At 28.6% G+C, this 10,917-nt stretch overlaps 2 protein-coding genes across 2 annotated transcripts; one reads left to right on the forward strand and one right to left on the reverse strand.

The window, feature by feature from the left end:
* Positions 1-1,763: 1,763 nt before the first annotated feature.
* On the reverse strand, positions 1,764-5,753 carry LOC118647581. The gene is made up of 4 exons (XM_036292746.1): positions 5,413-5,753; positions 4,952-5,150; positions 4,658-4,816; positions 1,764-4,274 (listed from the first exon to the last, which is right to left on the reverse strand). The coding sequence occupies exons 2-4, from the start codon at positions 5,145-5,147 to the stop codon at positions 1,900-1,902; spliced, it is 2,730 nt and encodes a 909-aa protein (XP_036148639.1). The 5' UTR covers positions 5,148-5,150; positions 5,413-5,753; the 3' UTR covers positions 1,764-1,899.
* On the forward strand, positions 5,753-8,938 carry LOC118647583. Its single transcript, XM_036292748.1, has 7 exons — positions 5,753-5,821; positions 6,337-6,420; positions 6,767-6,900; positions 6,992-7,090; positions 7,744-7,953; positions 8,044-8,144; positions 8,802-8,938. The coding sequence occupies exons 4-6, from the start codon at positions 6,992-6,994 to the stop codon at positions 8,074-8,076; spliced, it is 342 nt and encodes a 113-aa protein (XP_036148641.1). The 5' UTR covers positions 5,753-5,821; positions 6,337-6,420; positions 6,767-6,900; the 3' UTR covers positions 8,077-8,144; positions 8,802-8,938.
* The last annotated feature ends 1,979 nt before the right edge of the window (positions 8,939-10,917 follow it).

Below are 10,917 nucleotides of genomic sequence, written 5' to 3' on the forward strand. Positions count from 1 at the left end.
GTTAAATCGGACGCCCGATTGAACTTCAATCGGTTTCAATATCAAGTGAATTGGGATTGGATTCTATATGGTACTTCCGGATTAATTTTAATCGGGTGTTATTGGATTAAATTGTTGAGTTGATCCTGAATTGCATTGAATATGGTCTTTCCGAATTGACTTCAACTGGGCGCTATTGGTTTTGACTGGACAAGTATTTTCAACATTTTGAATTGGACTGAATGTGATATTTCCGAATTTAGTTCAATCGGGCGCTATGGGTTTTGATTTTTAGATTATATGCACAGTCTTGACTTGGATTGAATCTGGTATTTCCGAATTGATTTCAACTGGGCGCTATTGGTTTTGACTAAACAAGTATTTTCAGCCTTCTGAATTGGACTGAATGTGATATTTCCGAATTTAGTTCAATCGGCCACTATCGGTTTTATTTTTTAAATTATATGCACAATCTTGACTTGGATTGAGTATGACATTTCCGAATTGACTTCAATCGAGTGATATTGGTTTGGATTGTACACATAATTCCAAAATTTTGAATTGGATTGAATGGGGTATTTCCGAATGTAGTTTAACCGGACACTATCGGTTTTGTTTGTTAAATTGTGCTTAAATTTTAATTGGATTAAATACGGTATTTTCGAAATAACTTCAATCAGACGCTGTCGGTTTTAATTGTTAGAAATATTTTTACTTTTTACAATTTTGAATTGGATTGAATGTGGTTTTTACAATTTAATTTTAATCTAACGCTATTTGTTTCAATTGTACAATTCTACCTCCATTAAAATTGTATTTTTATGTTACCTTTATTTAGATGCTGTTAGTAGTTTAATAAACTTTATGTTTCTTTAAAATTATAATTTAAATAAAATTATTGAATTACTCATAAACTTTTTTAATAAAAATTTGTAGATTAAGAAAACATTAATATATATTTTGTACTACGTAATAGAAAATCAGAAAAAATAGAAATAATAAAGACTTAAAATACATTTATAAGTTTTTATAAGTTAAAAAGTAATATAAATGCTTTTACTTTTTAACATATTTTAAATATATATTCTATTTGATAACATTCTTTTTTCCTAAAATTTTCAAAGAAATTATTATTTTTATTGTAAGATAGTATAGAATTTTAGTGCAAGATATAACACTCACGACAAGATTTTGTCAGTCTTTATTTTAAAGTAATGTATTTATCAAGCTTATAAAAATGATGATTTAATAAACGTTATGTGAAACCATTATAGCTACGTCAGTGGTATAAGAAAAAATAATTTTATTATAATAATTAGCAAATAAAATATTCAGTATATATATTCAGTACATACAAATAACATATTCAGTAATGTAATGTATCTAATGTTCATAAAATACATAAATCTGGAAGAAAAGCTACTTTTTAAAGCAAAAAATTATTTTTTGAAAATTTGCATAACCAGGTTCTTCTTGGGTTTAATAATAAAATTATTTATATTTATTAAACGAGTAAATAGTTTTGGATAAAAATTTGTAGATTATAAACGTTAGAATATTTTTTTAAATTTACATTAAGTTTAGAAGCTTTAAAACATAATATAATTACAGAAAATTATAAATATTTTAATATCAAGTGGGTCTCTCAGATGCCACCGCGGTAGATTAAAACATTTTAGGTCTCACTTCTTACATTATTGTAAAATATACGTATAAGAGACTAATGAACAAAAAATATAAAAAGAAAACTTTATTTTATAAATAAATACAATAATCATGTGTAATAATGTTACATAATAATTACAATATTGTATATTTTATGTATAATATACATTATTTATACATATTTCATAATGTAATTAACATTTAATATTACATATTGTACAGTTAAACATATTTTAAACAGTTTTGGGAAACATATCATTGTATTTCAAAAGTATTTGGTAATTTGCATAAAAATTCAAGATTATTAATGTTTACAGAAATTATTTTTGAAAGTACATCTGTAATAGGAACAATTTTATAATTTTGAAAATCTTCGGTTCTAATTTTTTTTATGTGCGTTACAATAAAAGGATCTTCTGAAAATGTAACAATTTTTGAAAGTGCAAGATAGCATTTGTTTTCTTTTTCTATAATATCTATTATCCGACCAAAATGTCCTGATTTTAATTGTATCATTGTATCATTAGTACGTTTTACTTTTGTATATTTTATACTATGGAAAACTTTACCGTTATAAATACATTTTTTAAATACACGGCAATATTGTCCATCAATTTTCTTGGAGTAGCTTGCTCCCGTAAAAACAACATCTTCACCACAATAAAAATAAGTTGACAAATTTTTATGCCTAAATATATCAGTACAATAATTTTTAATAATATTTGACGAGTAATTAACATTTCCTGTTTTGAAATGTAATTGTTGTAAGTGTTTCCTCGCTATTTGCTGATCCATCTTGTTAGGACCATTTATCAATTGCTTTAATTGAAAAATATTTCCTTCAAACGGAAAAGTCGAATTGTTCCAAAGAGGACCAGTTTGCCTAACTGATTGTACAACATGCAATAAAATATGAACATTAAATGTCATACTTTCAACTCCGTAATAAACCTGATAATAACCAACAAACTTTAGGGCGTCATATTCGCATTGTACTAATTCTTCTTCGGTGATTGTTGTTTTTAATAAAGTGTACAAAATTCTGACGAGTAATGAATAATGTTTAAGAGCTGTATCATGAAGGATATCTTCCAAACATGGTAGACTGTAGACTAATATCCATGTTTTCACTTCAGCACCTTTTAACTTTTCTTTTCGTGATCGTGGAAGTCGATGTATATCCTGGGTAGGTGTAATAGATAACAGACGTTTTTCAATAGCTTTGACATCCGCATTACGTAATTTAAACATTGATTGTGATTTTGGGCATGTCCACTTATTGTATAACTGCTGCTCAATACCAAAAAGGATAGTATGTAAATAGTCAAAAGAAAAGGACCACACGATATCTATACATGGAATTTGAATTAAAGCAGTATTTCCTTTTACTCCTCTCTCTTGACGTTTATTTGATAAAGTAACAGTTTTTATATCCTTTAAATGACTTTCATGAGATCTTAATTCGGGATCGATATCTCGTAAAGGATATCTAATACCTGAAACTTCTTTAACATAACATCCTGGATGGTAACACCAGCTACAACCATAATACCCATTAAATTGCATTCTATTTTGCAAGATTGGTCGACATACAGAGTCTACACAGTAAGCTAATGGACAAAATTTTACAATAATCGATTCATTTTTTAAATTAGTTACTTCGATACCATTTTCATACAATAATTTTGCTTCATCGATAAAGGTAGAAAAAAATAATTGAGCTATGTCACTTGTAGGTTCTTTTGTACAAGTTAGTATTCCACATAGTAGAATTTGTTTAAATCTACTGATAGGTGATACAAAATTTGGTTGTACTGAAAGTGGATAAAAGCCTCGTTTTCCACTGTTTGTCAGTGGTGCACCATCGGTACTTATATTATAAGTTAAGTAACAGGTATTTCTATTGTTAATTTTGTTGTATAATTTACTGTCATTAACATCTCTCATAATCTTTGTGCTATCAACGTTACACTGATTTACTGTCACTGAGTTAATAAAATTAAAAATTTCTTGTTTAATGTAGGGAGATTCAAATAACATTTTTAACTGATATGTTAAATTAATAGACGTAAAATAGTTTGTAGATTTTAACGTTATTTTATTATTTGTATCACATTTTGAACATGTTTTTATATAATTCTTAAAATTTAATTTTGATATTGAATATAAAATTTCTTTGTTGCAAGAATTACAATAATAATGATAATTTATTTTATCGTCTGGTGGGTCAAATCTTTGTTGTAATCTATACTTTGAAATATTTATATCTTTGAACTCGGGTCCTGCAATTAATTTTATTAACTCAATCAGTTTTTGTCTTCCTAAATCTGACAGTCTAAATCGAATTGAGAATCCCATTATCAAAGTCATTATGTCACGAATAGTTAAATTAGTTTTCTCAAACATTATAGTATTATCATCAAATGACCCATTAGTCTCGTCGTCACTGATATTCGCATCATAATCATCACTATCAAATTCATTGTTATCAGAATCATAGCCATTTGAACTACTCTCACTCATATGTTTGTCATCATCTTCACTATTGTCTTCTACACTGCTGGCATCTTCATTTTCTTTGTCCTCGTCTTCATTGTTTATATGAATAATTTCATTATACTCAAATGTATCTATAACGCAATAAATGCCTTGATTATACATTATTGATTCTGACAATAATCGAAATGAGTACCTTACTAGTAGAAAATAGGCGTCCATAGAAACTATTGGAATGTCTTTGTGGAAGACTACATTATTAGATAATACTATATAGACTAGGGTAGAACTTAATTGGTTAAACTAGCTATATATAATATTAGATCTACGTGGATGCCTCGATAATGAAAATAAAGTTTCTATAGGTTAGAAGATTTTTTAAATAAAGTAGATATAATAAACTTTTCATTTTACAAATCTTTGAAAAATCTAAGTTACAGGATTTCTACTTCAAACTGTGCGAAATATAAATTCTTTATTTTAAAAACTGTAAATCAGGGCCACAGCGTGTACATACCTTCAATATTTAAGTCAGGTTTATATTCTGGAGAGCGAATCGCTGTGGAATTATTACTACTAGCTTCATTATTATTCATTCTCATGTCACAATTATTCTCACTTCTAATACAACAATCACGGTTCTGCTCATTATTCAAGTTAGAAAAATTACTGCTTTCTAAAAAAATTAGTAATAAAAATTACTTATTTTATACATTACTCTCCATATTAAACTGTTTTTTTTACAATAATGTCGACGGTTCAATATTTTAATGTTACATTATTTTGACATATATATTAGAATATTTTTTACCTGGCACAAAAGCTAATTGATGTTCATAACTCGTAAAAGAATCCCACTTTGATCTAGTAACCCAAGATAAATTATCTCTGAAGTGAGTCTCATAATCTTTATACAATCCTGTTTTGTAACGTCGTTTTACTTTTTTGGGAACTGCATTATTTATATCATTATCAGAATTAGAATCACATGATGACGAATCACTCATTATCTGAAAACATATTTAGCAATAATAAAATTCAAATTATGTACATATATAGTTATTTTATTTTTATTTCTTTTAATCAAAATATAGCTGGAGTATTAATTATGTATTAATTATTAGTTATAATATATTTTTTATATAAAAAGAATTATAAAATGTAATTATTATGTGTACATAATACATTATGCACTTAAAATTTTATGTTATACACTTTATTATTTTACTTTAATTACAAAAATATGGGTTGATTTTATTAAAATATACTTACCCGATAATGTATAATATATAATATATACTTTACTTTTTCAATCAGGCTCACTTTCACATATATTTATAAAAAAGTAATTGTTTCATTTAGATCCCGCACCTCAAATATCGATGTAATTATGCGTATTTGACGCGATTTTGCTTAAAACGAATAAATCTGACAAGAATAAGCGTGCATCAGAAAAGCGATCGAGATACTAATCGTTATTAAAGTTGACGAATTAAGGTTAAGAAATCTGTCATACCGAAAAAGCGACGGAACACTATGCGCACGCTCTGTAGTCCCATACGCATGCTCTATGATCACGTGATGTGCTCGTGGCCGCGGCCATGATAGTGAACATTTGCAGAAAGGATCGAGTGGCGGCCGGGACACGTAAAGGCTATTCTACAATTGCGTAAGCGTGATCGTAAGTGGTTGTAAGAGTGTGTAAGGCGTCGTTGTAAAGCGGTACTTCCGGTTGTAGAGCGTGTTGTGGAAGATGGTTGAATTTCATCTTTCACGACTACAACAGATGTGAACGTAAGAGCCAACCAATCAGAGTGCTGTTCACGTCATCATGCCGCACACCGCCATAATTTACTGCACTCTGATCGGTTGCTGTAATCAAGTTTACAACGTATCTTTACTCTATTGTAGATTGATCCGTTGTAAAACATTTATGACTACTACTACTCCTACTCCTACAACCTTACGCTTACGCAATTGTAGAATAGCCTTAATACGCAGTATTCACATATTTGCAAGGTACACGATTATAAACACGTGTGGTGACGCTTTTGTACTTGTATTTAGTAGAAACATTTAGATAAAAATTATTTCTTTGTTTAGATAAAAATGTACGCTTATATAAAATTGTTATCTGGGAAAAATAAAGACAAAAAAAAAATTATTCCCACATCTTGCATCAAGAATTTTAACCAGAGTCACACAAGAAAATTTTAAAGTATCAAGTGGAAGAAACAGTAGGCGAAGAACCGTATGTAGCAACGATTTTGTTACTATCAGGTATATATATAATAAATATTACAACTTTTATTCGATTTTGGTTACGTTCCGTTTCACGCATGATGCGTATGATGCATCGTTCATCCTCGTTTATCGTACGTTAGATAAACAACAAAGATGAACAATATATCATGCGTATCATGCGTGAAACGGAACGTAATAGGCTGCACGTTCCGTTTCACGCATAATGCGCATAATGCGTCTTTCATCTTTATTTAACATCAGATAAACAACAAAGATGAACAATGCATTATGCGCATTATGCGTGAAACGGAACGCAGCCATAGCCTTTGCCTGGTTTTGTTCTTTGTTTTTATATATACATGTTGCTTGTGTTATATATTAGATTCAAATGAAGAACTTAAAGAAATAATTAGAACAAAAAGTGTTCGTGCTTCACCATCGTATTTGCTTGTGACAGCTTCGGATAAATCTGACAACGAGGGAAAAAAACAGTTAAAGCGTTCAAAAACTTTTCAAGTTAGTCGTGTCCTATATATCACAAATTTTCTGTTAGATTTCTGTTTAAAAATATTGTACAAATTATTTATTATATATTTTTCATCAATAGATGAATCGTCAGTTAAAAGAACAAGAGGAACTAGTCTGTAATAAATTATCAAAGTTTAAGAGTGATTTATTGCCAATAAACGTTACATTAAAAGATAAGGTAAATGAGTGAATTCATATAGTATAACTATAATAAATAGAAAACAAAAAATGAGATAACTTAGTAATTATAGCCAAGGAATAAGTAAATGAATAGTCAACAAACTATTTGTGTTGTAAATCACAGTCTTACAACATTTCGACCACAGAATTTGATCCTTCTAAAGTGAATTAATCCATTATCAAAATAAATTATTCGCAGGATAACGACTGTTTACAAGCTCGTGCCAACAAATTCATAAAAGTTGTGTCTCATACTGTCAATAACGAACAAGTGTATAAATAATTACATTACAAAGCAGTCAAATCAGTATATATTTTGAAAAGATGTTACAGACGTGATTTAAAAGTGTCAAGCATGGATAAAGGCGGCAGAAAGATTTTTTATGCATTGATTTGTTTGTTATTGACAATGAGACGCAACAACCATTATGAATTCGTTGGCACGAGTTTATGAACAGTTGTTGTCCTGCGAATAATTTATCTTTGTAATAGATTAATTCACTTGAGAAAGACCAAATCCTATGTTCAAAATGTTATGAGACTGTGATTTACAATAAAATAGTGTCAGTTTGTCGATCAATCTACTCATTCCTTGGTTATAATAGAAAAGTTAAGCTTCTGTACAAAATTTAAGTTTTAAATATTTTATAGGAAAATTTAGATTTGTCAAACATTACTGATACACCGCCATCACCCAAAAAATATAGAGTAACAGAAGATTTAGCACAAACAAAAAATAAATTCATGCAAGATGACAATCTAGTCAAAGCACTAACCAAAGAAACAAACACGAGAAACGAAAAGGAGAAGTGTGGTAATGAGTCCCCAAAAAAACAGTTAAAGCATTCAAAAACTTTTCAGGTTAGTCGTGTCCTATATATCACAAATTTTCTGTTAGTTTCTGTTTAAAAATATTGTATAAATTATTTATTATATATTTTTCATCAATAGATGAATTGTCAATTAAAGAACAAGAGGAACTAGTCTGTAATAAATTATCAAACTTTAAGAGTGATTTATTGCCAATGAACGCAGTTACATTAAAAGATAAGGTAAATGAGTGAATTCATATAGTATTGTATAACTATAATAAATAGAAAACAAAAAAAGAGATAACTTAGTAATTATAGCCGAGGAATAAGTAAATGAATAGTCAACAAACTATTTGTGTTGTGAATCACAGTCTTACAACATTTCGACCATAGAATTTGATCCTTCTAAAGTGAATTAATCCATTATCAAGATAAATTATTCGCAGGATAACGACTGTTTACAAACTCGTGCCAACAAATTCATAAAAGTTGTGTCTCATACTGTCAATAACGAACAAGTGTATAAATGATTACATTACAAAGCAGTCAAGTCAGTAAATATTTTGAAAAGATGTTACAGACGTGATTTAAAAGTGTTAAGCATGGATAAAGGCGGCAGAAAGATTTTTTATGCATTAATTTGTTTGTTATTGACAATGAGACGCAACAACCTTTATGAATTCGTTGGCACGAGTTTATGAACAGTTGTTGTCCTGCGAATAATTTATCTTTCTAATGGATTAATTCACTTGAGAAAGACCAAATCCTATGTTCAAAATGTTATGAGACTGTGATTTACAATAAAATAGTGTCAGTTTGTCGATCAATCTACTCATTCCTTGGCTATAATAGAAAAGTTAAGCTTCTGTACAAAATTTAAGTTTTAAATATTTATAGGAAAATTTAGATTTGTCAAACATTACTGATACACCGCCATCACCCAAAAAATATAGAGTAACAGAAGATTTAGCACAAACAAAAAATAAATTCATGCAAGATGACAATCTAGTCAAAGCACTAACCGAAGAAACAAACACGAGAAACGAAAAGGAGAAGTGTGATAATGAGTCCCAAAAGCTGAGCAGATCTAAAGTTATTCCAAAGGTAAAAATGATCAAAATATATTTTTTATAATTTGTACACACGCGGTCAGAATGAATGCCTGGTCATATGAAGTTAGCTGCGTTCCGAGATTTATATAGTGCATGTAACGCATTCTATACAGAACCGCGTGTGGACATATATATTTGTTGCAGTTATAGTACTTATATAATTATTATAGTAATAGCTAATCTTTTTTGTGACATTTTACATAAACATATAATTAAATTTATGCAAAATTTTGTGAAATTAAAGAAACATTTCGTTTCTTTGTCTAATAATAATAAATTTTTATTGTTTAACTAGCTGTGTCCGGCCACGCGTTGCTGTGACTCAGTCTTTTTTTTTGTTTGTTTAGATTTAGTGCACATTTGTATTATTGTTTTTCGCGCGCTCGCGTATTAGATTGAAACATTTTTTGTTAACCCTTTCTTTTCTTTATTTGTTTGTTTATATTTCAATTATATTTGTATAGTATTTTAGTTTCGCTTTAATTTCCAGGATTCAATCATTCACTTGTATTGCAAATATTCGTTGCTTCCGTCCTTCTATATTTCCTCACGTATGCTTCTCCGGCCTTCTGCGCTTCTTGCTTCTTTCTTCGGGATCGGGGGGGGGGGTTGTTTCCCGATTCAAACTTTAAATTAACAGTAAATTTCTGCCTCTTGGTAAGCAATTTCTTCAGAAATTCATTTTCTTTTCTTTATGTTTTTTAAATTTTCGTGCTCTCCTTCTCAATATCTTGACTATCAATATCTAACCTTTTTTTTTAATATTTTGTTTATCTTTTTTTTTAACTCTTTAAAGTACCTATTCCCACATAAACACTCATAAACTTGCACACACTCTCTTCCTTCAACATACTTCTATGGGCATTAATCTCACTTTATTTTTTATATTAATACGCTCCACAAATACAATAATATTAGAAGTTTCTTTTTATTTAAAATTATTTCTTATTTTCTTTTTATTATTTTCCTTTGATCAGTTTTCCTTGGAAGCGTTTTTTTGGCTTCCAGTTTTTTTTGTTGAGGGAAGGTTTACTATCTTCTTTTTCTTCTGCGTTTTTTTTCATATTCCATTTGTGCTCTAATTAATACCTCATTCATCCCATCCTCCAACTCTATATTAAGATTATATTTTATAAATTTAGTATTAAATAATTAATTTTTTCTTTTCGGAATAACTTGACATTTTAGTAATAAATTTTGGAATTATTTTACCTTTTTTTTTATATATTTTAATATTATTTTAAAATGAGAGACTTTTTTTATTAAATAATCCTTTTTTTTAATAGTCGCACTATTTCCTTTACCTTCAAGTTGTAATTTGGTTTAAATCTTCAGATCTTTTTATTTCTTCTTTACTTGCTTTATCCAGATTAACTTCTTCTAACAAAACAAATGTATTTTTTGTAAATTACCTTTTTTAACGTAAATTAATCTTTTAGTTTATTTTATTGTTATTAACTAAAATAGTTTCCCAACTTATGCTCAATTTTTCTAACTTTAACTTCAAATTTTAACACCTTTTTTAAATGGCGTTTCTATGTGCTTTTTTGGGCCATTCTAAAAACGTGTTTATTTAGAAACATTTTTATTTTATTAACTAATCTTTTTATTTCATCGATTTCTATATTTGGGGACGCACTATCTTTTTTTTTGTCGCTTAGGGATTTATTTAAATCTTCTGTTTTCTTATTTTCTTCTTTACTTGGATTTCCTGTATTTTTTCTTCTATAAAAACAATTTACTTTTAATTAATTTATTATAATATTAATTTTTAATTTAATTAACTCAATTCGTGAGAAGTTGGAGTGAGTGTATGTTTCCTTGTCTCCTTTCGTTGGAATCTGCGTGGGTTTGAGCGTGTAACAGTCTTCGTTTACGTTGGCCTATGCGTATACGTGTGC

Source organism: Monomorium pharaonis, chromosome 10, assembly GCF_013373865.1.
Source record: "Monomorium pharaonis isolate MP-MQ-018 chromosome 10, ASM1337386v2, whole genome shotgun sequence".
NCBI classification, from domain to species: domain Eukaryota; kingdom Metazoa; phylum Arthropoda; class Insecta; order Hymenoptera; family Formicidae; genus Monomorium; species Monomorium pharaonis.

Bases quoted from the DNA above. Each gene is read 5' to 3' on its own strand.
- LOC118647581 (XM_036292746.1), bottom strand. From the start codon at position 5,147: ATGAGTGATTCGTCATCATGTGATTCTAATTCTGATAATGATATAAAT. The intron at 4,817-4,951 runs GTAAAAAATATT...TAATTTTTTTAG, and splicing joins TCAATTAGCTTTTGTGCCAG to AAAGCAGTAATTTTTCTAAC. The intron at 4,275-4,657 runs GTATGTACACGC...ATTGCGTTATAG, and splicing joins ACCTGACTTAAATATTGAAG to ATACATTTGAGTATAATGAA.
- LOC118647583 (XM_036292748.1), top strand. From the start codon at position 6,992: ATGAATCGTCAGTTAAAAGAACAAGAGGAACTAGTCTGTAATAAATTA. The intron at 7,091-7,743 runs GTAAATGAGTGA...AATATTTTATAG, and splicing joins ACGTTACATTAAAAGATAAG to GAAAATTTAGATTTGTCAAA. The intron at 7,954-8,043 runs GTTAGTCGTGTC...TTTCATCAATAG, and splicing joins AGCATTCAAAAACTTTTCAG to ATGAATTGTCAATTAAAGAA.